At 41.9% G+C, this 26,586-nt stretch overlaps 1 protein-coding gene across 1 annotated transcript in view; it reads left to right on the forward strand.

Annotated features, from left to right (window-relative positions):
- The window catches only part of tbx15 (T-box transcription factor 15), a 29,434-nt gene extending 6,944 nt beyond the window's left edge, over positions 1-22,490 (forward strand). Inside the window, exons 3-8 of the mRNA XM_061842414.1 lie at positions 658-759; positions 7,135-7,306; positions 12,520-12,687; positions 12,775-12,839; positions 16,516-16,613; positions 20,824-22,490. Coding sequence (XP_061698398.1) covers positions 658-759; positions 7,135-7,306; positions 12,520-12,687; positions 12,775-12,839; positions 16,516-16,613; positions 20,824-21,644 — 1,426 coding nt within the window. The 3' untranslated portion in view covers positions 21,645-22,490. The remainder of the gene's footprint in view (positions 1-657; positions 760-7,134; positions 7,307-12,519; positions 12,688-12,774; positions 12,840-16,515; positions 16,614-20,823) is intronic.
- Positions 22,491-26,586: the final 4,096 nt, after the last annotated feature.

The raw sequence follows: 26,586 nt of genomic DNA on the forward strand, positions 1-26,586 counted from the left end.
CCAACTCTTGAGGTCCTTCCAGCATTCATTGACCCCCTCCACGTACGTCACTGCCTTTCCCACCATGTGCTGCTCTTTGATTTTGGGGACACCCCCCCCCCTTTTTTTTGCAACATAGCAATGCCAACGTGACGTCTTTTGATGTTCTGGCCAGGCCGTGACGTCATCATTCAAAACTTCCTGCTGTAAAAAAAGAAAGATTCGAAACTTCCAACGATAGCTCATCCTTGGTGCGGTGAGAAAACAAAATGGCGTGCGACTTTAATGGCCAAATCCACTTTTTGTGTGTGTCAAAATCACATGAGCGATAGTGCAGTTATGAAATGCAATAATGGCAAGCCAAGGACTCTTCTTTTATTTCTCTGAACACAATGCAAACCCACAATTGGTTGCAGTTTGTTTTTTTACTTTTTTTGGGGGGGGGCAGTGATTGTATTTAAAAAAAAAAAAAAAAAAGCTGTCGGCTGTTTTATTGTTTCTGAGCTAAAATGCCAAAGGAAGTGAGAAAATGAATGATGACAACGCCGTGTATGTAAGGAAAATAGTGCAAAGAATTTAGAATTGTGATAAAAGCATAAGCGCATGCTTGTCAGCATCCAATGATGATTGAGCAGTTATCATTTTCTCACACCTTTTTTTTTTTTTTTTTTTAAACAGGAGGATGTTTCCTGCGATGAGAGTCAAGATCGCAGGCCTGGACCCCCACCAGCAGTATTACATCGCCATGGACATCGTGCCCGTGGACAACAAACGATACCGGTGAGCGACAACAGTCGATGCGAAGTTGTCGGGATGCATTCCGTTACCCTGTGGCGGCTGCCGGCTCAGTAGGTAGAGCGGGTCGTCCGGTGACCCAAGGGTTGCTGGTTTGAGTCCTGGCTCCAATTGTCTGCATGCAGAAGTGTCCTTGGGCAAAACACTGAACCCCACAGTACAGTGTACAGTGGGCCGGTGTGAGGGTCTGAGCTCTCCCCCGTGCTGAAAAGTCTCCTTGTGATTAATGCGCATGCGTTTACTAAAAGGGGAACTCTGGGTACGGCGCAGACGCTTACTGGGAAATCCCCCCGGTCTCATAGTTCCCCTTCTTCTACATAGAGGGAGCTAACATACATTATAACCAAACCCTAACCTAACCTCAAAATAAAAGTTGATTAAAAAGATACACACATATATGTACGTTCGCTGTGTTCGTCTTTCTGAGACGTCCATAGCGAACACAAGCACTCTGTGACAAGTTGTCAAATGGCACATGTTGAAGCATGGATGGGGATGTTTCAGACTGGCCGGAAGTTTAGAAAATATACGCACATGCGCGTTAATCAAAAGGGGACTTTTCAGCACCGGGAGCGCTGAGACTGTCACACCGGGCAACATGGAAGCAGTCGCTCCTTGGACGCCTTGTAAACTGCTTTGGACACTGATAAAGTACTGCATACGTGTATTTACCATAACTAGAGCATGAAAAATGGCCATAAAGAGGCCCAAAAAAACCCAACAATGGGTTAAAAAAAATACCCGAGATGACACATCTTATGTGTGACATAGAAAGTAAACCAGCCATTATCCAAACTGCTTATCCTCACAAGGGGTACGGGGGAGCTGGAGCCTATCCCAGCTATATTGGACATAGACCCTGAACTGGTTGCCAGCCAATTGCAGGTCACATACAATCACACCTATGGGCAATTTGGAATGTCCAATTAATGCCGGATGTTTTTGGGATGCGGGAGGAAACCCACGCAGGCATGGGGAGAAATTGCAAACTCCACACAGGCAGGTCCGTGATTTGAACAGCGGTCAGATGAACCGTGAGGCAGATGTGCTAACCAGTCGTCCACCATCCCACCAAAATGTTTGTAACTTCTTTAAAGTGAAAGATACTATTTTTAGGCTACATCAAGATCTAAAATACTACAACAACAACAATGCCCAATTTGAAAGTCATCAGAATTTAACTATGCCATATGTGTTTTGCCAACATGAAAACATCCAAACGCTGTCATGATGACTGTATTTGTGCTTTGCAGTTGTCTTTTTAAAATGTCACCATTTAACACAGGCAAGCTGGGCGGCTACAACATCTGTTTGTTTTGGTGGAAATGTACAAACAAAAAAAATTCATTCAAGAAAACATTCATCATTTCATCTACCAAAAATAACAATTACTTTTGTCAAGATGTGGTCCAAGATTCAGATTTTCACAAATCAGGAGATTTCCCAAGAAAATATGACGTCATTCTAGGAATATAAACTCTTCCTTCACAAACAATTTGCATAAATTACTATTTGTGTTGTCTGCTTTATTTTTTGATTAAAAAGTAATATTATAGGGAAAAGCTATTTGTACTTGCGGAAGAGTGGGGCAACTGGTTAAAGTGTTGGCCTCACAATTCCGAGGTCCTGGGTTTGATCCCGGCCCCGCCTGTGCGGAGTTTGCATGTTCTCCCCGTGCCTGTGTGGGTTTTCTCCGGGTACTCTGATTTCCTCCCACATCCCAAAGACCATGCAACATTAATTGGACATTCTAAATTGCCCATAGGTGAGATTGTGAGTGCCACTGTTGTCTGTCTCGATGTGGGCTGTGATTGGCTGGCAACCAGTTCAGGGTTTATCCCGCCTCCTGGCCGTTGACAGCTGGGATAGGCTCCAGCACTCCCTGTGACCCTTGTGAGGATAAGCAGCTAAGAAAATGGACAGATATCGAAACTTTGACAGTTTTTAATAGGAAGTGGAGGAGAATAAGATGAAATATTCCAAGTTATTTTTTTCAAAGGGAAAAAAGCAACCAGACAAGAATTTTTGGTGTAGTAGTAGGTCTTATTTTAACAATTTGAATGGCAAAGAAGCAACAGAAAGAAGGAGCTCTGCTTAGTTTTTGTCAAAGTGTACTTTTGTAAACATTGTAGTACATCATATTCACGCGCACGCTCGCCTTGCCTCCAGCTAAGCAAACCCTGGAGATGAATTTCCACTACACGCCAATTCTAAAAAGTTTTTACCTCCCGGGCTATTCGCTGGCTTCCCCCCCCCCCCCCCACCATTTGCGCTGGCCGCGTGATGGATCGCTCCGGGAACTCGACTAGACGGACGCCTTTTGGCCGGCCGCCGTCGCGGGCCCTGAAGTCGGAGCCAGAGCCGAGGGCCGCAATTGAAATATATTCATCATATCCAGGCGGCCCAGATAGCGAAGCCAGAGTTCCCGCCGGCCGAGACGACCAACTCTGCGAGGACCGAAAAAAAAAAAAAAAAAAAACAACCCCGAGCCAGTTGGCGTCGTGGCGCTATGAAAAAAAAAAAGCACATCACATCTTATATTAAAATCATCTGATGCATTGTACGTGCTTTAATCTTTTGTTAATGCCGTGACGTCACCATATTACATTTTTGTCTTAATTTAAGTAACATAACCCCCACCTTTCCCCCCCAAAAATGTTTGCCGCTCACCATGCAATTTAACGCTGCAAATCTACTGACGCGCTGTGCTGGAAAAATTGTCACACTGGATCAGGCTTCAAGGCTCCGCAAACAGCTCCACAGAAAATATTATGCAAATGAGGACTCGTTGACTTAGCGCACACGTTGCACAACAACTATGTGGAGTTTGACTGCTCCTTTCCACGTGCGCTAGCGCATACAGGGACCAAAATCTGTGCAATGTGATTGGTTGCTTAAATTCTTCTTCTCCAACATGATCCATGAAGCTCACGTTTTAATTTCTTCTGAGGACGAAAGAAATTGAAAATGTCATTAAAGTTTGCCTTCAGGAAAGCAAAAACACGCTTTCACACTATAGATGACAGATTTTTTTTTTTTTTTTTTTTTGGGGGGGGGGGGGGGGTTAGTCGTAAGCAATCCTGCGGTATTACATGCAATAAGAACAAGTCAAATCCCGACATAGTTCCTGACACATGATACTTTACTGTGGTTACGCTAAGCTAACGTGATTTGTGATTTGTGTTTTTCTGTTCTTGGTATCGTCTTTGATGGTCTTATTGAAAAAAGAATTGCTACTTATTGTTTGCGCCAAGAAAAATGACAGCCCTGTTTTTTCACAACAAATAGCACATTTTACTCTTTTGTTTACGAAATCTGTTAAGTGATTGTGCTAAGAATCGTGACATAAACGGGTCAAAGAGTTGAAATTTTACATTACATGACTTTAATCTCGTCGGTCCTCGTGCACCTACGTCACCGAAGTCACGTGACTGGCCGAATTGCCGGGCAAGCAAAGCATTGCTCAATGCTAAGTAGGTTGGAGACGAAGCAAAAATATGCAGGACGCCCAGAGTTTTGTCCGATACCATTAAACATTTAGAAGGTAATAATAAATGAAGGTAGGTGGAAAAATGAGAGACACTTGGCATAGAGGACCCATATTTAATGCCGAAGTCGATGGTTTTGCTGATAAGAAATTGGACTATTAACCAACTGGATCTACTCATGGATCTTGTGAGTAAGTCGTCGAGATTTGAAAGCGTAGAAAAGTCTGGACGCAGAAAAAATACTTCGTTGCTGGATCTGTTCTCAATCAAGAATAAATCCCACATATCGATGGAGCCACTCAGATTTTTTCAATACAAATACCAATATATAAATAAATGACCCCTGCTTTTACACAATCTCGCATTCATTAACTATGATTGTGGGGAAAAAAAAAAGACTGAGTGGCTCCTCCGTACACGAAGCGTGTTGGGACCACACGTTAAAGTTTGGTAAACTTCAGACGGACTTTTTTTTTTTTTTTTTTTTTTAAATACGCATTGTTCTCAAATGAGCCCAATGCATATTTAAAAAAAGAAAATAAACCGCTGGGATAGGCTACAGCCCCCGTACACGGAAGCGTGTTGCAGCTACACATTAACCTATGTAAACCTCTCTGTGATCAACGGTTTATTTTCTTTTTTTTAAAACTCATTGAACTCATTTGAGAACAATGCATATTAGGGAGAAAAAAAAAAGTCTGTCGGTGAGAGGTTTACCAAAGATTAACGCGTGGATGCAACACGCCTCCGTGTACGCTGGAGACGACTCCCTGTCTTTTTTTTTTAAACGCATTGTTCTCAAATGCGCGCAACTTAGCATTATAAATACTTCTTGGGGATTTGAAATTGAGAAGAATAATTCCTACCTGAAATAAAGTGATCGGTACACAGTCGTGTTTATTTGGTTGGGGACCAACCATCACGTGTAATTGCTGAAATCCATCGATCTTGTCTCATCTTTTCAGCTGGTATTCCATAGGGTGATCTCTTTGAATATGTGTCTCGTGTGTTGTAACAACCAACAGCATAACAAGTCTTGAGCATTGTGTATATTCTGCTCCGGTTTAATGTCCCCCACACTGTCGAGCGGCTCTTTTTGACCGGCAATATGGCGCCATGAAAATGGTGACGTCACGTGCACGAGCTCTATACTGAGCACAGTGTAAATGCGGCACTGAAAAATATCGTATCGACGCTCAGTCGTAGCTTTTTAGTTCGAAGAGCATTGCAAAACCTCATTGTCGTTTTTCTTGCATTTTAATGCCAACAATTAAAAGTGTTGACAGTCATGAAACTATTTGCAGGAGTTGTTGAGGTCCCTAATCTGTGAAATCTGTTGGAGAATATGTAGTGCGCCTGGTATTTCGGGAAATGCGAATAGACCAGTGTGTGCGTGTGTGTGTGTGTGTTTTTTTACCATTGTCAAAGAAAGCTCCATCGAAAACGCTCACAGAGTGAGTAGATTTACGACTTTTAACTGTGACAAATCACAAGTGAACGTAACGCAGGTGAATAAGATAAAGGTTAGGCGTGTGTACACCCTCTTGTGGTGAAACGTGTTATAACAGGCCAAAGTCGCAATGTCACTGTGGTTAACAAAATCTGGATAAACAGATAATTAAAGAAAACAATGTAAGAATACATTTTATGACGTATTTATGAAAAACTAAATTAACGTGCTAACACACATTTCCAAGTTTCAAAAAGTCATATTTTACGAGTCATATTTTCTGCATGTATGCAAGACAGCAATGAAGACAGAAACGAGAGGAAGCTGGAGAAGCTTTTGGAAGGAAAACAAGCATCTGTGAACGCTTAACGCTAATAGCTAATAAGTGTGTGAGTGTTTGTGGGTGTGCGCACGCGCGCACATGTTAGCGGTGGGCCAGAGCAAACAAACGTGAAATTAGCGGAGGATGGTGTCATTTTTAATAAAAATCTTCTCATCAAATGATGATTACTGTTGTAAAGAAAAACATCTTTTCACGCTTTCAACGTCAATGACGGTCCGTTTTGCTTAATATGTCAACGCTACTGCTCGGATTCGTGAACGTCGTACTGAGTTACAGATGATCTATATTAGCTCGTGAAATAATCAAGTCAATAGCAATGAGATGTTATGAATTATAATAATGATAGCTATTTATTGATTGCTAATGACTGAGGCCATTTGAAATTTGTTGCTACCTTAAATAGCAGAAAGTAAACAAAAAAATGCTTCCTTTGAATAGACTGTTTGACATTTCCCATCAGTCAAATTATTAGCAGTATAATAATAGCTGTAATTATTGATCACACACACGAAAATGACAGGCCGACTCAAGCGCGTATATAATAATAAAAATGTCTCCCACAAAATACAAGCCTCCCTATTTGGCCGTCACTGACAATATTGGCCACTCACTGCAATTATTGTTCATAATTAGACTTTATAAAGAGCTAACTATGTTTTTGCTGACCAAAACAACAGCACTTACCGAGGTGTGTTTGAAGAAAAAAAAAAAAAAATGAATGCCTCCCTTAAATTTATGGCTGCCTTTTCCCCAATAAGGGAAAAAAAAAAATGTATCCCAGTTGCTTTTGTGCACACACAATGTCGAAGATCTTGCTGCTGAGTGCATTTCAACTCTGTTGCTAAGTTTAGCTTAGTTTTTCTTCATCGATCCATCCCTTTTCCAGGCTGCTTGTCCTCAGTAGGGTAACAGGGGTGCTGGCACCTATTCCACCTGACAATGGGCGAGTGGCCGGCTACCCCTGAACTCGTTGCTAGCCAATCGCAGGGCACATAGAAACAAACAACCATTCGCACTCGCATTCTGACCTACGGACAAATGAGAGTATTCCATTTTTCTCCCCCATCCTCTGGTGGCAGGTACGTGTACCACAGCTCCAAGTGGATGGTGGCGGGCAACGCTGACTCCCCGGTGCCCCCGCGGGTCTACATCCACCCGGACTCCCTGGCTTCGGGCGACACGTGGATGCGGCAGGTGGTCAGCTTCGACAAGCTCAAACTCACCAACAACGAGCTGGACGACCAAGGACATGTAAGCGCTCAGGCGTTCTCATTGGTCGCTCTTCTTCGTCAATCGTGAAAGCGGCACCGCTGATTGGTTGTGATGTCATTGACCCAATGCGTCTTATTGTAATGGTCTTTTGTCTTTGTTTGTTTTGTTTTGTTGTTGTTTTGTTTTGTTAGCACGCATATAATTTAAAAATGCTTAATTTGATGGAGTTGTATTTTTTTTCCAGAATTCAAATTTTGTTTCACATTGTTTAATTTAAATTTAATTTAATATAGGGGGCATGGTGAGGCAGGTGTTAAGCGTTGGCCTCACAGTTCTGAGGTCTCGTGTTCGATCCTGGCCCCGCCTGTGTGGAGTTTGCATGTTCTCCCCGTTCCTTTGTGGGTTTTCTCCGAGCACTCCGGTTTTTCTCCCACATCCCCAAAACATGCAACATTAATTAGATACTCTAAATTGCCTTGAAGTGTGATTGTGAGAGTGGCGGTTTGTTTCGATGTACCCTGCGATTGGCTGGAAACCAGTTCAGGGTGTACCCTGCCTCCTGCCCGTTGACAGCTGGGATAGGGTCCAGCACTCCTGCGACCCTTGTGAGGATAAGAAGCTGGGAAAATGGATGGACGGATAGGCGCAACCTGTTAGGGTGTTGGCCTCACAGTTCTGAGGACCGGGATCCAACCCCTCCTGTGAAGTTCGCATGTTCTGCGTGGCTTTTCTCCGGGCACTCTGGTTTCCTCCCAGATCCCAAAGGCAGCCATTAATTGGTGACTTTAAATTGCCCCTTGGTGTGATTGTGAGTTGGAATGATTCTTTGTTTCTATGGGCCCTGCAAATAGATATTATTTATTTTTCTTTCTTTTTTTGGGGGGGTGGGGTGCTGTTCTGTCAACAGCCAACTTAATGTTTCGATATTTATTATTTTGGGATAACTTCATATTTGTGTGACATCGATCCCCAATGCACCTTTTCCGGGAACGACTTTCCTCCACCTTGTGATTGGCTCTATCTGCCTCTGTGCATGGGGACTACGGCGCCACCACCTGTTGCGTTTGGCGCTGACTTCACAGCCTTTTCGTGCTTTAGTTACATTAGCGCCAACGGATTGTGTCGACTTGGACTTTTGCTGGTCCAGCTGCGACATGAAAAGACAAACATCACTTCTAAGGCTTAAGCGCCTTTGAGTGCGAACAACGACGAGCTGTCGTCCTCTGGCTGATCCCGCGCTCGCTACATGTGTGTACCCACCAGCTGTGACAAATATGTTTCCTAAAAGTCGAGTCGTGCGAGCTTGGTGAAAGCCGGGATGTTAGGGTCTTTGCCACCTGCTGTTAGCATTTACGCCATGTCTATCGAGTCACCTACAAGCATAAAGGAATGCGTCTACGTCGATATACACTGAAAAAAGCATTTAAAAAAAGATATTATAATAATTTCCATCCATTTTCAGACCCACTTATCCTCAAAATGGTCACGGGAGCACGAGAGCCTATCCCAGCTATCTTCTTTTTTTTTTTTTAATTCAAATTATTGAAAAATGTTAGTTTTCTTTGGGTCGAGTGATGTAAAAATAAATAAATAAATAAGTCTTGACTGAAATTTAACTTTACAGCTTGGCACCAAACGGACATATTTGATTTTGATCAAAACATTTTCATGAATTGAATGCGATTTGCTAAACATTCAGTTTTCAAAGCAGTGTTGACATTGGTAACATAACTTAAGAAACGCTGCATTTTGGTAAATTTACAGTTTAGTTATTTATGTTTAGGTTTGGGCATTGTTTGATTTTGAATGATTCCAGTTCTTCATTTCACTTCTGGTTCCAAACGATTCTAATTGTTTCAGGGGGCTGGGTCAAAAAAGTTTGCATAATTTAAATAAAAAGTGTCCAAATTATGAACTTCAATTTTTTTAAGGAGCCAACAGCATAAAGTAAAATGAACATTTGACCATGTTGTGATTGTTTTTTTTAACCAGTTTCAATATCCAACAAATGGATTAAAAGGCAATGTGTGTAGCACTAACCTAATTGACTTAGTCTTCATTAATTCTTTCAGCTAACGTTTAAATATAGCATTAAGTTATTTGCAACAGTGTTATCGCCACAAATCTTTTATCTAATTTTATATTGACTTCCTGTTTTACGCATAAAGCCTTTTATTTTGAAAGTGATGTACAATAATTTTTTTCACAAAAAATAACATCACACAAAACTGGTAAAACGAACCGAAAAAAAAAAAAAGAAATAGAACCAAATAGTCTGTAAAATGTCGATTTCTTTACCTATACACTGATAAAACACGAGGTTCGTCATTGTAATACTATGAGACGACGTTTTTGTGAGTTTTGTCTCCTCTTTATTGTGATGTAATGTTGGTAGTTGAATTGGTGACATTTTAGCTCAGTGTTCCGCAGGTCATACGACTCATTCTACTTTTTCCAGTGCAGTGAAGTAATTGATGTTTTGTTTTTCCATCTGTCATCAGCTCTTACTTTATTTTGAAGACTAGATGCTAAAAATCACCAATGGAAGAGTGGAAGCCACATTTTGTTAGCGGTTTCGATGTTAGCGTAGGCATATTTCACTCACCTCTTGGTAGAAGTCCCGTGCGGAGGCTCGGAGGCAGAGCATCAGACTTGAACACATCGCGAAAGACTTCTTTGCACAGTATAATCTTAACGTAAGTGTCACACTCGGGTTTGGTCATTTGTTCTAAGGTGTGTAATACTTTTTATCCGCCGGTGACTTTGGACGCAAGGTCGTCTTCGTGCGGGTTCTTCTTCATTGGTTTTCGCCATTTTCTTCTTCGGGGTCCTTGGGCTGTGGGCATCCAAAACTGGGAACCGGTTTTTTTTTTTTTTTTGAATCATTTTGAATCATTTCGTGAGAACTGGCATGTTAGTCCCAGATCCGATCGGTTCTCAATTCTCAGGCCTATTTATGTTTAAAAACATGTATCTGTCCTTGACTGGACGTAACTTTCAGGCCTCTTATCCGATGCACTTTTGCCCCGAGACTACAGGCCTGGTAGATGATAACTTACTGTGGAAACCAAAAGTTGTTGCTAAGACGTATTTGTGGTAGATAAACCAGAGATCTGCCAAAAAATGTTATTTTGATAACAAAAGTAAAAGCTTCTCGCTTGTGTGAAGCTTGTTTGAGTGTGTGAATGTGTACGAGAACTGAACCTCAAAATCAAGCTAAGACAAGTAAGCTAGTGCTAACATTTTGGCTAACACGAGCAGGGCCCCATCCAGAGAGTTTTGGGCTGGGTGGCCAAAGAGATTTGTCGATTGGTGGTATGGTGATAGAACATTTTATGTTGTTAAAATATAACGTGGCGACCCCTAGTAATCCCCTCGTGTCGCCTCTGAAAACAGGTAATGTTCATTCCAACATTCAGACATAGTTTTTTTTTTTTTTTTTTATTAAATCAAAACTTTCAGGTTAAACTACCAGGTTACACTAAATGATTTTTTTATTAAGTCACTGTTTGATTACTTCAGTTTGGTTTTTAATAATTCAGTTTTAATTTTTTTCCCCCCGTGTGCTTACATTATATGGTGGTGCCCTGAGATACAAGTGACTCAATTTACGAGGGATTTGAGTTACAGTCAGACATGTTTTTGCTTTGACTTGCAACCCCAAATTTGAGAAACAAGAGCTGTATGGTTGCAGGTGACTCCACGTAGGTCACTTACTTGACAACAAGCAGCACTTTGGCTGCTTAGTTGAATATTCTTTTAAAAAAAAAAAAAAGAGACCTCAAACTGTGCAAGAAAAATGTGCTGTATTAACAATCCCGTATGCGCTCCACTCTGGTGTCCTAATGGGAGAATTTATGTCTGTTCTTGGCATTTTATCTATCTTAATATCCATCACTTCCATCTTTTTTTTTTTTTTTTTAACTCCGACAACACCATTCTTTTAAGTTCAGTTGAGGTTAAAAAATGTGTTGTATTAACGGTCCCATACGTGGTACACACTGACACCCTACTGCGAGAATTCATGATATCTGTTAGTATTTCTTACCGCAGATTATTCATCACTCTGTTGTTTTTGTCGTGACAACCCCGTTCTTTTCAGTTCAGAAATAATGCTGGTTTGACAACCCCATACTTGCTGGAGTCCTGGTGGAATCATTTATATATTTATCTGTCTTGGCATAGTTTCTCACAGTTTATCCATCACTTCATATTGTTTTGGCATGGATAATAGTTTTTAGTCCAGTTGAAAGGTTTAAGGAACTGCACTACAATTGATGATTGATAATTCACGTGTTTTTTTTTTTTTTTTTTTGTAGACCCTTCACTCCATGTTGTTTTGAATCTGGCATTTTTTTTTTTTTTAAGGTTAGTTGAAATTTACAAAAGCAATGCTTTATTAACTAACCTGTACATGCTACACTCAGGGGTCCTATGTCCATTCTTGGTATTTTTTTCCTGGAGATTCCCCATGGCTTCATGTGTGTTTGGCTGACAAATCCATTGTTTTTAATCCAGTTCAAACTTAAAAATATTTTTTACAATCCTGTATGCATAACACTATGGTGTCCTTGTGGGAGGAATACATTCCCATTTGTTATATTTTTCACTTTGTGTCTTATTGGTTCAGATAATAGTTTTCAGTACAGTTGAAGCTTATTTGTTGTTAATGATCCCATATGTACTACACTTTGGCATTCTGATGGAAGAATTAATGACGGTTGCCTGTATTTTTACCATTCAAAGTTTTTTGGTTCTGACAATCCTTTTTGGTTCAGTTAAATCTGTGTGGGGGAAAAAAAGTCACCCGAACTGAGGTGATCAATGACCAAAGTCCATTGTTTTTAGTTTAGTTGAAATTAAAAATGTTTTTCCAATCCCGAACACGCCACACTCAGGTGTCATTTTGGTGGAATCCATGCCCATTCTCTATTTCTTTTCCCAAAGATCATCCATGACCTTATGTTAAATTGGTTCGGGTAATCATTTTTAGTTCAGTTGAATAAAAATGTGGAGGGAAAAAAGTTGTTGTAATGGTGCCGTATATACTAGACTTTCATGTCCCGGTGCAAGAACTGATAATGGTTTTCTGCATTCGTTTCTTTCACCCTATGTTTTTTTTTTTTTTTGGTTCCGACAATTATTTTTAGTTCAGTTGAAATTTAAAGATGGCATTGTATTAATAATCCTACACGCACAACACGTTGACATCAAGGTGTAAGTATTAATTTCATTTCTTATTTTTCTCTCAGATCATCCTTCACTCTATGCACAAGTACCAGCCTCGCGTTCACGTCATCCGCAAGGACTTCAGCAGTGAGCTGTCGCCAAACAAACAGGTTCCAGGCGGCGAGGGCGTCAAGACCTTCAGCTTTCCCGAGACTGTTTTCACCACAGTCACCGCTTACCAGAACCAGCAGGTACCGTCCCAACTCTGTCGCGGCCCCATCGTTCAGTCTTGATCCCATGCTTAATCGTGAGTCACGATTGGGATTTTTCTTTTGCAGATCACCAGACTAAAGATCGACCGGAACCCCTTTGCCAAAGGTTTTCGGGACTCTGGCAGAAACAGGTGCGTTCATGTTGTTTTCACACTTTGGGAGTGTGAAATGGAATAGAGAAAAAGGCGGCACAGGGTGTTGAACTTCGCACCCAACACAATGTGATGTTGAAAGCAATTGGCAGTGTCCAACTATTTGAGTCTGATGACATCATATAATTTCGCGGGAGTCCTAGTCTCCGTGTGAAATGGAATAATAAAAATCTGGGAAGGGGTGTGAAGTTCAACAGCCAACATTGTCGAAGAACGTTTTGGTGGCTGGTATCATTTAATAATTTGATTGCGGAATGCCATGTCTCTACAAAATGGAATGGAACAGGACCACATTGTCACGCTTCACACCTGGGACTCATTTCTCCTGCATATTTTGTATTAAAACCAATCATCTCTGTCCAACATCTATCTATTTTAATGTTGGTGTGATTCAATTCCTGCATTTGATTGCAGGATGGCGTCTCTGTTTATGGAAGTCTACATTCAAGTTCTGGGACCATAGTGTTCTACTTTATAGCCAACGTTCACTTCTGCTGCCCCTTTTGTGCATAAAGCCGTTGTTGCTGTACGACAAATATTGTCTCTTTTGAATGGGCTGTGAGCTTCAACACTCATTTCTCACATTTGGCCCCTGTTGTGTTGAAAGCAATTGTCCCACAGCTATTTCATATGCACCACTGACGGCGTCTCTCTGTGTCAAAATAGTATTATGAAAAGCTGGAACAGTTATGTGCAACTTCACAACTGACACTCATTTTTCCCCATTTCTGTTGTGTTGAAAGGCATTGTCACGAACGTCAGTGAATTATTGGATTCCGGAATGGTATAGTAAAAAAAGCCAAGACCGGAATGTTATACTTCACACCCAGCCCTTACATCTCCCACCCACGTGTTTAAAGCGCCTGTTGCTCTCCGGTGACGATTTTACATGTTCAGGCATTGACACAAATGCCATCGGCGTTAAACTGTGTGTCAAATTGGCTACTATTTGTTAGCTACAAAGTTCAAAGGTTAAAAAAAATAAAAATCTGATTAGTACATATTTGTTCCATCGGTGGTGACATCATACCTTCCTTTTCCTTTTTCTTTTGAGTCGGCATGTTAAGGAATGGGGTGGGGGGTTGGGGGGGATGGTGTGTTTTGAACATGAAAGCAGCCCCCCGTCATCTGGTCCACATTATTAGCAGCGCAGATATCTGAGACTTCTTTTTTCGCTTTTCAAACAATAGACTTTGTGATTTATGGCCCCGTGTTAAAAGGAAAAACAGCAACACATGAGAAGATAACGTGGTCTTCACACTCACAGAAAAGAGCGGAAGAATGAAAGATAGCGTTTTTGGTTCATGTTAACATTTGAAGTACCGCTTCAAACACTACACACACACACACACACACACACACACACACACACACACAACCCTGACAAATACAGGAAACTTACAATTTTTTTATTCCCAAACAAGTTACGACAAGTATCTAGCAACTACAACGAGGGTTGGCTGGTTCTGAGTATATTTAACATTAAAGATAGCAACAACTACATCAGAATAATTAGTATAAACCCAGCCAATTGTATGTCTATCTATCCATTTTCTGTACCAATTATCCTTACTAGGGTTGCAGACGTGCTGGAGCCGATCTGTTATCTCAGGGACAGGGGGAAGGGTACACCCTGAACTGGTCGCCAGTCAATCGCAGGGCACATGGAAACAAACAACCATTCATACTCACATTCACACCTACGGGCAATTTAGTCTTCAATCAATTTGCATATTTTTGGGATGTGGGTGTAGTCCGCTGATACCCCGAATTTATCTGGAGTATTGTGAGGATAAACTGTTTGGAAATTGAATGGATGGATGGGATGCATACTCTGGTTAAAATAAAAGTGATTGCCAATTTAAATATATTTCATATCTACATGAAAATGCGGCACGGTGGTTCAGCTGGTAAAGCATTGGCCTCACAGTTCTGAGGTCCCGGGTTCAATTCTGGACCCACCTGTGTGGAGTTTGCATGTTCTCCCGTGCCTACGTGGGTTTTCTCCGGGCACTACGGTTTCCTCCCACATCCCAAAAACATGCAACATTAATTGGACACTCTAAATTGCCCGTAGGTGTGACTGTGAGTGCGGCTGTTTGTCTCTATGTCCCCTGCGATTGGCTGGCAACCAGTTCAGGGTGTACCCCACCTCCTGCCCCTAGACAGCTGGGATAGGCTCCAGCACTCCCCGCAACCCTAGTGAGGATAAGCAACAAAGGAAATGGATGGATCTACACAAAAATTGTACAAAGTATGAAAGTGTCAATTTTTTTAAAGATTGTTGTTACATGTTTAATGCTACAAACAAAATTTGAACACAAACCCAGCAAAACTGCGACCTGTGTTCAGTGCACAAAAATCATAAGTAGCAAATGTTGATGCATTTCTTGACTTCAACTGACTCGACTCATATCTAGCTGTGATTGTTGTTTGTGGCAGTAAAAACCAAATTGCAATGTGTTACATAGTGAATTACCGACATATATAACGATTTTGAACATTTCCTATTTCCAAAGAAATATCAAATGACTAGCAGTAAAGGAAGGTTTCAAGGTATCATTATACTTGATAGCGCTGGCAGTAAAAAAAAAACACATTTAAATAGTTCTGTAATTCCATATTCATGTCCATTTTTCATTGATCAAACTGTTTTCAGTCCACACGCAGCCACAGACATCCCCCCCCCCCGCACCCCTCCCACAGACATACACATATAATGTACTAATTAAAAGCAGCAACTATCTCCCATGTATTTATCAAACTACTAACGTGATTGTACTTATTAGCAACATTGACAACCAGATGGAAATCATTTAGTGGCCAGCTATTTCCACATTAAAGTTACATAAATTGTAATCGATTGGTAAGGTTTTTCTTCCCTTATTTGCATATTTATCCCAAATTTTGGCAACTTCCCCTGTGGCAGCTTCCGAGGCCAGTTAGCGTTAGTGCTAACGTGCTACAGCAGTCAGCCAGGAAGTTTCTGCCTTAAAATTATTCGTCTGGGAGTTCGATGGGAGTAAATCACGCTAGTCGCAGAGCTTTGTGTCCACACTTTCACGCAGATTTATGCACACAATAAAACGCTGCCTTCGTCTTTAAGAGCTCTGGTTTCCTGCAAGCGGGAATCTTTGGTTTCTTTCAACGCGGTAGATGCTTCCGCTGGTAGTAGCTCATCTTTGCAATAGCTTTTAGTTTATTGCTTACATTTCCTCTCCGGTTTCCTTTTAGCATTACACATGTCAACCACCTTGATTTAGGCCAGGCAAACTCTACTGCTAGCATTAGCATTTGCCTGTGAGTTGGTCTCCGTGTGATTGAGAAATGTTTTTATTTTGATCACTTTTTCAAGACTTATTAGCATTAGCCACTGACCCATAGTCGTGCCATCACGCTGTTGGACTTAGGGAACACGTTTGAATTTGCTTTTATTTTCAAAATGCTTAAACGTAGCTCATTTACACTAGCATGTAATTATAATCACCCTCTGACGCAGACGAGTCACTTCACTCTGTTGGTCTTGCAGAACCGTTTTTATTTGGATTATCTTTTGCATTCTGCGATAGCAGTAGGTTATTAGCATTATCTGATTAGATTTTAATTGTTATTTCATACTTTTTATTGTGTGTGTTTATGTGTCCGTTGATTTTAGGACAGGTCTTGAGGCCATCATGGAGACGTACGCTTTCTGGAGACCTCCAGTGAGGACGCTCACCTTTGAAGACTTCACCAACATGCAGAAGCAGCAGGGTGAGTCGTCACGTTCACGCGGTACTGAGAAAGATGCCCAGATTGCAATACTACAAGTTTATAGTATTAATACATATCTGTATTAATCATAGTGTTACTCAATGATGGATTTGGGCGGTGTATCAGGTGGATATTTTTTTCTTTTTTTTAAAACCAACTTGAATGAAGATAGGATATTGTGTTAAACAAAAACAGAATACAATGATTTCCAAATCATGTTCAACCTATATTTAATTTAATACACTACAAAGAAAAGATATTTAATGATTTAATTTTCAAACTCATAAAGTTTGTTTTTTAGTAAATAATAATTACCGGTAACTTAGAATTTTATGACCGCAACATGTTCCAAAAAAGGCTGGGCCATGATCATATTTACCACTGTGTTGCATCACCTTTTCTTATAGCAACATTTGATACTTATTTGGGAACTCAAGAGACCAATTGTTCTAGCGTTCTAGGTGGAATTCTTTCCCATTCTTCCATGATGTACTGCTTAAGCTGTTCAACAGTCTGGGGTCTCTGTTGTCACATTTTACATTTCATAATGTGCCACACTGGACTGGACTGGAGGCAGGCCTGTAGGGTACCCGCCCTCATTTACTACAAAGCCACGCCGTTGTAACACGTACTGAACGTGGCTTGGCATTGTCTTACTGAAATGAGCAGGGAAATCCATCAAAAAATATTGCTTGGCTGGCGGCATATGTTTCTTCAAAACCTGTATGTACTTTTCAGCTTTAGTGGTGTCTTCACAGATGTGTAAATTACCCATGCCATTGACACGAACACAGTCCCATCCCATTCCAAATGCCAGCTTTTGAATTTTCCACTAATAATCATAAGAATAAGAAGAATCATCTTTATTGTCATGAACATGCATGCGTGCACATGAAATTTGTTCTCTGCATTTTAGCCATCACAGTGAACACACACACAGTCCGGATGTTGTTCTTTCCGCTTTGGCCCGGAGGACACAACGTCCACTATTTCCAAAAACAATTTGAAATGTGGACTTGTCGGACCACAGAACACTTTTCTCCTTTGCGTCAGACCATCTTAGAGGAGCTCGGGGCCAGTGTTTGTGGCTGTTGTTGATAAATGGTTTTTGCTTTGCATAGTAAAGTTTTAAGTTGCACTTAAGGCTGCAGCTCCGAACTGTATTTACTGACAGTGGTTTTCTGAAGTGTTCCTGAGCCCATGTGGTGATATCCTTTACACATTGATGATCATTTTTTTTATGCAGTGCTACCTGAGGGATCGAAGGTCACGGACATTCTATGTTGGTTTTTGGCCTTGCCGCTTACATGCAGTTTTTCTCTAGATTCTCTGAACCTTTTGAGGATCTCATGGAGCAAAGATGATGAAATCACTAAATTCCTAGCGATTGTACTTTGAGGAACATTGTCCTTAACTGGTTGACCATTTTCTCACGCACCTGTTCATCTTTGCTTGTGAACAAAAACAATTCAGCGAAACGTTTTATTCTTCTTATTATTTATTATTAGCCTGTTCACCCGTAGCATGTTCCAAATAAGTGTGTGATGACGATTCTTTAACTTTTTCAGTCTTTACGTTATGTTTTGTAATGCTTCAGAGTTCAGAAACTTGCATCATTTTTTGGGTAGTATTTTACTTGCTATGTTAATGAAAAAAATTTAACATTTTCTGTAATTTTCTGGAGCCACAAAACAGTAGTAAAATTATTACTAGCAAAACAAATCTATGATTACCATGTTTTTTTGGGGGAAAAAAAGTGTTCCAACCCTTTCTTACATTTTAAGTGAAAACTGACAATTTGCACAATTCTGGAGAAAATATTATGTCAAATTACACCATTACTTTGGCCCATGCAAAATTATTAAAAATTATGCCATTTTAGATGTTTCCTTTGCACATTGATCTTACACAATAATTCACTTTTTTTTTTTTCATTTTTAAAAAATATATTTGTTTCAGCGGCATGGCGGCGCAACTCTTAGAGTGTTGGCCTTGCAGTTCTGAGTGCCAGGGTTCAAGTGCCCCCCTAGCTGTGAGGAGTTTGCATGTTCTCCCTGTACCTGTGTGGGTTTTCTCCGGGCACTCCCGTTCCCTCCCACATCCCAAAAACATCTAGAAATCGGGGACTCTAAATTGCCCCTTGGTGTGACTGTGAGTGGGAATGTATTTTATTGTTTTCTTTATTTCTTCTCAATCTGTCCTACGATTGGCTGGCAACCAGTTGAAGGTGTACCCTTCCTCCTGCCCATTGACACCTGGTATTGGCTCCAGCACTCCCCCAACACTTTATTTGGATAAGCAGCTCAGAAAATGAATAAATGAATGAAATTTTCAACTTCTTGTACAATGGGGAAAAAAGTAATTTGTACTCAAAAAGAATATTTGTCTATGATTTGACTTTAAAATGCGGTTGGGGGGGAACATCTGCACCGTTTTCTGAAGGGGAAAAAAAGAAAAATCCTGCCATTTTTCTTCCGTGGGATTATTTTTTTCTCTCTATCCACCACCAAAGGTTTTTCGTTCCATGCTCTTAAGTTTTTTTTCTAATCCAGCAAACAAAAGATGAACACTTAAAAGGTTTATGCTCTCTTTTTGCACAAATGGCTAAATGACGATAAAATAACAGTAGAATGGCTCTACTCCAATTTTTTTCCCATCCCCACACCTAAATGGAACCGTTCCCTTTTGGGTCACTTGCAATGGTTTTGCATCATAAAACATAAAAAAAAACATACAGTTCTTGCTCGGTGTGAGTAACATAGGTCACCCAATGCATCCTCTGACACCGTGTGACCGTTGCCAGGGCGACCCGGCTCGCCTGACGTTGCAGTGGGACGACGTGTTTTTTTTTCTTAAAAACGTGAACCCTGAGCGCAAACACCATTTTTTTTTTCTCCTTCTGCAAGTCCACAGCAAGCCCTCCCAACATCCCTCAAGTCCTTAGAAGCAAAGGAAAACATGACTTCACATATATTTCATGCATATGCCTTCCCCCCCACGGTGAACCCTTTTTGTCCCGCTTCTTATCGAAGGCATATGGCGCATGCGATTATTACAATTGAACCAGTCTGCAGCTAGCACTGGGAGCTAGCATAGCAGTCAACGTCTGTATTCAGGGCTCAGATTTTATCGGAACGGTACAAACAGACCAGTCATTGAAGACTCTCATTCTTTGTTCAGTTTCTCAGTGAGGGCCAAGAGTCTTGTTATGGCAAAATAACAAAACACCAAGGGGAAACATACCAAACTAAAATTAGTTAGAGTACACGTGTTTGGAAAAAGACAGTGTTTTCTTCTTTTCACACACTTTCTCAAAATCCCAATTAAAGTGATAACATCCTCTTTCATGATATCTTCTTGTGGTTATTATAAAGCCAAAGAGAAAGAAAAACATTCTGACATAAACACAGAAAATGAGGTAGAGTAACGAGTTGCCAACATCGTGGTTGATGTCTACACTCAGTGTCACAACTCTGGTCAAGGATGAATGAAAATTAAACTCCTTGGTTGAAAGAATTGCTCAATGGCAACTGAGAGTCGTGTCAGACCAATGAAAGAAAAGAGAAAGTCGCAACGTACAAAAATTTAAGAGGTGACTGTGACTGTGTCAAAAGCCAAAGAAAAAGCACTACAACTAATCTTTGGTTATTGTCTGAAATAAGGTGGAGAAGCGAGATGAACAATAACAAACAAAACAGGAAGTAGTAAGATACTTAAAAGCGGTAGTCTTAATTTACTCTGTCAGTCGGCTGCAAGGGTGGCGGCATGAGTGGTAGTATGCTAGAGATGTTCACATCGATAGCACATTTTTACTCGGTGCGTCCAAAGTTCTTAGTTTACCAAAAGCAGCTCCATATCGGCTCTCACGTAAGGGGTTGCCAGACATCCAAAATCGTGGTCGGTTGTGGTGACTTTCAGCTTTTTCTGTCAGGCGTCGCCACAGCGAATCACTCGCATGATTTCTTTGGCACAGTTTTCACGATGGATGGCCTTCCTGACACAATCCACCCTTCTTTTTATCCGGACTTCGGACCAGCTGTGCCCTAAAGCGACAATATTGTGTATTGGGGCAGTGGCCGGGAATAGAACCCACGGCGTCTGCATGAAAGGTTGCAGCATGTACCTCCACCAGCAAAGCCTTAACGGGATTAAACGTTTGCGCTTTTTTTTTTTTTTTTTTTTTTTTATATGTATGTGTGTGTGTGTTCAGGTGGGAGCACGGGTACATCTCCAACCACCTCCAGCACAGGGACGCCCTCCCCCTCCGGAGCCGCCCATCTCCTGTCCCCTTCCTGCTCGCCACCCGCCTTCCATCTTGCGCCCAACACCTTCAATGTGGGCTGCCGGGAGAGCCAGCTGTGCAACCTGGGACTGTCTGAGTACCCGGCGTGCGCCCGCAGCAACATGGCAGCGCTACAGGGCTACGGAGGCCTGGCTGACGGCTCCTACGGACGCCTCCAGGCGGCGGGTAGCGGCGTGGCCCCCACGCAGCCGGCCGAGTCCTTCCTGCCACAGAGGACTTCCTCTTTGATCGGCATGCAAGGCAGCGCTTCCACGGTCGCCCCCGGCGCCACCGGCGGCAAAATGGATGCCTACGGAGGCCAGCTGAGCTCCTTCCCCGCATCACAGTTGCAGTATGTGATGCAGGCAGGCGCCGGCGGGTCCGGGGGTCCCTCGGCCACCGCCCCCTCAGGTTCTTCTCCGTCCTCAGCTCACATGTTCAGCGGGGGCCATCACCACGTACAGCAGGGCTCCTACAATGCCTTCTCCCTGCACAACCCCTACAATTTGTACGGATACAACTTCCCCGCCTCGCCCCGCTTGGCCACCAGCCCCGAGAAGCCCCAGGGGGGGCTGCTGTGCTCCTCCGCCCCAGCCGGTGCCTTTGCAGAGCGCCAGTACCTGTCCAACGGCAACATGGACACGATGCACATGATTGGTAACAGCGCCGGCGGCCAGCAGCAGGGCGCCGCTCCCTGTGATGGACGTCAGTACGGCACCTCCTCCCAGATGTCCATGCACATGGTGTAGAGACGAGAGGGTGGTGCAGAGATATTCTGCCGCAAATTTGGAACTTGTGAATTTTTTTTTTTTTTTTTTTCCCCCAGCTGTTAGCCTTTTAAAAAAGGATCGTGACTTGTGAATACGCCCTTCTCATCTTAAAAAGGCCTTCGAGGGGGCAACCTACTACTATTTAATTTTTTTTTTTTTTTTTTGGGACGAAAGGGGGCAGCAGGGATGACGAAAGTGGTGGTGACTGTGGCGGCATCATGGGAGATGTTAGGTACGATGATGGCTGAAGTGGTAAGGGCGGTTGTGTTGGTGGCAGGATCGGCGGGCTGCTATACTTACAGAGGTGACCCATTGCTGGAAAGGATGACAGGGGCAAAGGGCTCAACACAGTCAAGATTTGTTCTGGTTCAATATTTTCACCGCCCTTTCTTATAGCCTGGTTCTGCAAAAAATGACCGCCCAAGTGTGGTGAGAATCGGGACACCTTGGACGGAATCTCGGGACGCGTCTTGTCGGACAAGTAGCGGCCTCACCTGTCCTAAAAGGAATATCAACCCCCCGAAGCAAAATCCCCTGACAGACTGACACCTGGCGTCGCCGTTTTGGAGTGGATTATGTCTTTTAGATGTTTAATGCAATCAATAAGCTTAAACGTGTGAAGTTATCAGCAATAGCAAAGCGAAGTTGCTCAAGTGTGTTTTGTGGTATTTAAGTACTGAGCAGTACCGTCGTTGTTATATAAATGTGTGGCATAGTAAAATAAGAAAAAAAAAAAAAAAGCAACAGCAAAAATATGTTTTTTTGTGTGTAAATGTAAATAAAAGTGCCAAGCACATAAAAAACCTCAATAAACGTTTTAATTCAGGTATGTGTTTCGAATGGTTTTTCCATCAGCACTGTGGGTGAAATTTAGGCTAACAACTGTAACACGAACAAAAATAATTTGTTACCGACATTTTATTTGTTAGTAGTGCTTAATAAAGTATCATGTTGGCTACTTTTGCCGGACACAAGTGAATGTCGGATGGTAAAAAAATTGGCTGATTATCCAGTAGTTATGCGAAAGATGATCAGATTGATATGGTTTTCTGAATTAGTCTCACGTAATGTTGTCTTCTACCAAAGATAGACATGTACGGTGGCCCTAAAGCGACCAAAGACTTGCAGTTCTCATTCATAAAGCTGTGTGAACTTGTGAATAAGCTTGTCACACTGACAAACACTTGAGTTAGTCGTGCATAATAATGTGCCTCATTGACTACTGAACATGAGAATAGGCAGTGGCTTGAAATGTAAAAAAGATTTCACTTTCCTAAAAGATGTGCTAAAGAATCAGTCGAGTTAGTCATGTGTAACTTTGTGTCAGGCTTGAATGCTTTTGCCTCACACAATTACGCTGCCCCGAAGCGACAAAACTCAGTTTTATTGACATCAATAAGATTGAGAATCAAGTGAGGCATGTTATCGTGTCATCTTGATGACTTTTCACGGATTCCAGAAGTCACACGTTGACACTGAAAAGACAAAAAAAATCCTGTTTTCGACGTAAAAGCAATGAGGAAGTGTCAGGACTAAGACGAAAATAATAATGTGATTTTGACGACCTTTTCCTGGAAGCAAAGACTATGGCGATCTTGAAGGAACAGAAGACATGCTAATGCATGGTTAAAAATGTCGACAAAAGTCAGCATAAAGTGGGAAGAAATGAGTTAGTTAACATGAATATGATGATCACATTGATATGGTCAGCAGAGTTAACCATGCGTAATATTGACTACAAATTCTCTCCCTCTTGCTAACTAGCCTCCCTGGATTCAGCCTCCTGGGCCAATCAGCATTACATGCATGTTACTCGTCTCTCCCCAATCACGTGCATGAAATATCATATCTGGGCCATCATCAGTACACGATGAGGACCAGCGAGACTATTGCAACCACCTGTTTTTCCCCCCCGACTCGAGGGACGTTAAATAATGACCGTAGACAAGCATGATTTCATAATGTTGGCGGTGCTCCAACGGCGTAGATGTTCTTTCCAAGTCTCCGCCAATTCATCAATGACATAATGGACCTTCCGCCATCCATCAGAGTCCCAGAAGTGGAAAAGAATGTCCTGGAAGCCTTTCATCATTCCCACCATGGCGTGGACGGATAAGTCGCGGGCATCCGACACCCAAACGGGGAATAAAAGGGGGATCCCTTTAACAAGATCAGAAGGTTCTGGTGGTCCAATTTAAGCCAATCTTTTAAGTGACCTTTTGGCGTCCGAATCTTCCACACAACATACTTGGTAAGTGTTTCCTTCTTACGTTTGTTCATCTCTTGTCAAGATTCCGCAGACATGAATTATTGCAGACAGTAGACACGGATTTGCTTTTTGGAGGAGTTTCGCGGTGCGGCCGGCACGTGTTGAAGCCCTATATCAAAAAAAAAAAGGCAAAAAAGCTTCACAGGCACATCAAGTCAGCTGTGAGGTCATCACATGCATGTCAGGAATGCACCAAAATTAATTTCAACATCTACAGCTGAGTTGAGATGAGAATTTGGCTTATTTGTGTGATACAGCTGCAAATAAGTATTTGAACACCTGAGAAAACCAATGTTAATATTTGGTACAGTAGCCTTTGTTTGCAATTACGGAGGTTAAACGTTTCCTGTAGTTGTTCACCAAGTTTGCACACACTGCAGGAGGGATTTTGGGCCACTCCTCTACACAGATGATCTTGAGATCAGAAAGGTTTCTGGGCTGTCACTGAGAAACAGAGTTTCAGCTCCCTCCAAAGATTTTCTATTGGGTTTAGGTCTGGAGACTGGCGAGGCCACGCCAGAACCTTGATATACTTCTGAGGGAGCTACTCCTTGGTTTTCTTGGCTGCGTGCTTCGGGTCATTGTCATGTTGAAAGACTCAGCCACGACCCATCTTCAATGCTCTGACTGAGGGAAAGAGGTTGTTCCCCAAAATCTCACACGACATGGCCACGGTCATCATCTCCTTAATACAGTGCAGTCGTCCTGTCCCATGTGCAGGTAAACACCCCCAAAGCATGATGCTACCACCCCCATGCTTCACAGTCGGGATGGTGATCTTGAGATAGAACTCATCATTTGTCTTCCTCCAAACACAGTGAGTGGAATTATGACCAAAATGTTCCATTTTGCTCTCATTTGACCACAAAATTTTCTCCCATGACTCCTCTGTATCATCACAATGGTCATTGGCAAACTTAAGACGGGCCTTGACATGTGCTGGTTTTAGTAGGGAAACCTTTCGTGCCGTGCATGATTTCAAACCATGATGTCTTGGTGTATTGCCAACAGTCACCTTGGAAACGGTGATACCAGCTCTTTTCAGGTCTTTGGTCAAGTCCTGTCACGTAGCCCTGGGCTGATTCCTCACCTTTCTAAGTATCAATGATACCCCACAAGGTGATATATTGCCTGGGGCTCCAGTCTGACTGCGATTGACATTCATGTTTCGCTTCTTCCATTTTCTAATGATTGCTCCAACAGTGGACCTTTTTTCACCAAGCCGCTTGGCAATTTCTCCGGAGCCCTTTCCAGCCGTGTGGAGTTGTACAAGTTTGTCTTTGGTCTTGGCCATGTTCCATGTTTGAGTCTTACTGATTGTATGGGGTGGACAGGTGTCTTTATGCAGCTAACGATCTCACACAGGTGCATCTGATACAGGATAAGCCATCGAGTGAAGGTGGACTTTTAAAGGCGGACTAACAGGTCTTTAAGGGTCAGAATTTTAGCTGATGGGCAAGTGTTCAAATACTTATTTGCAGCTGTATCACGCAAATAAATCGTTAAAAAAAATCATACATTGTGATTTCTGGATTTTTCTTTTTAGGTTATCTCCCTAACAGTGGACATGCACCTACGATGAAAGTTTTCAGAGCCCTCCATGATTTCTAAGTGGGAGAACTTGCTGTATAGCAGGGTGTTCAAATACTTATTTTCTTCACTGTATATATATATATGGTCTTTTTATTTACATGAGGGAAGTGGCATCCAATTATCTCTTTGTGTCCTAAACCTAATTTACACTTAAGATCTTAACATCCAATTTACATTTAATGTCTGTATCCTCTTGTTTTTTTCACATTCTTTCAATGAGATTTTAGTAATGGAAGAAGGATCTAATTCAGGGGTCGGGAACCTATGGCTCGCGAGCCATATCTGGCTCTTTTGATGTCGCACATGGCTCGCAGAGCCCTCATCACTACATACTGTACAATGTCATTTCTGTCACTTAGGGAACGCAAATGAGCAGAGACAGTTTGTCCTAGTGGGCTTGCCGTAGTTCACCGTAGTAGTCGATGTGCGCAGGCGCAGAAGGGTCCAACGCAGAGCAGGTCGCAACTACTCATTGTGCAAACGATTGCTCAAAGAAAAAAAAGATGGGGAGTTGTACAGTTTTTGGTAAGACTGGACAGCCATTGACAGATGGAGGAGGAGGCCAAAGCATTCGTGCCTGATGTTGCCAATGAACTTTTTGACAACTTTTCGCAGAAAGACAAGATCATCAAACCAATAAAAGACACGCTAGTGTTGGCAAGAACTGTTCAGCATCGTACATCATCGTGATGGCAAATCAAATTGAATTACGTTCACGATGAACAGATGGAAGTCTCAACGCCTGCATGAAGCAAAATTTAACGACGTATGAAACACTAGAAAGCCGTCAGCTAAATCACAAGTCACATGGTAACAAGTGCTTTTGTCATCACTGGTTATCAACATCATAACAATGTTATTTCAAACAATTCAGGGACTTCTTGTACGCCAAAAGTGTTGGGTCTACATAAATGCTCAAATACACCCGTATTTAGGCTTTGAAATATTGCATGGCTCTTTTGAAATGACATTTTGGCATTTATGGCTCTCTCAGCCGAAAAGGTTCCCGACCCCTGATCTAATTGGTTATTTTGATGAAGTAGAATTAAGTAAAAAAAA

This window comes from Syngnathoides biaculeatus, chromosome 14 (assembly GCF_019802595.1).
Source record: "Syngnathoides biaculeatus isolate LvHL_M chromosome 14, ASM1980259v1, whole genome shotgun sequence".
NCBI lineage: Eukaryota > Metazoa > Chordata > Actinopteri > Syngnathiformes > Syngnathidae > Syngnathoides > Syngnathoides biaculeatus.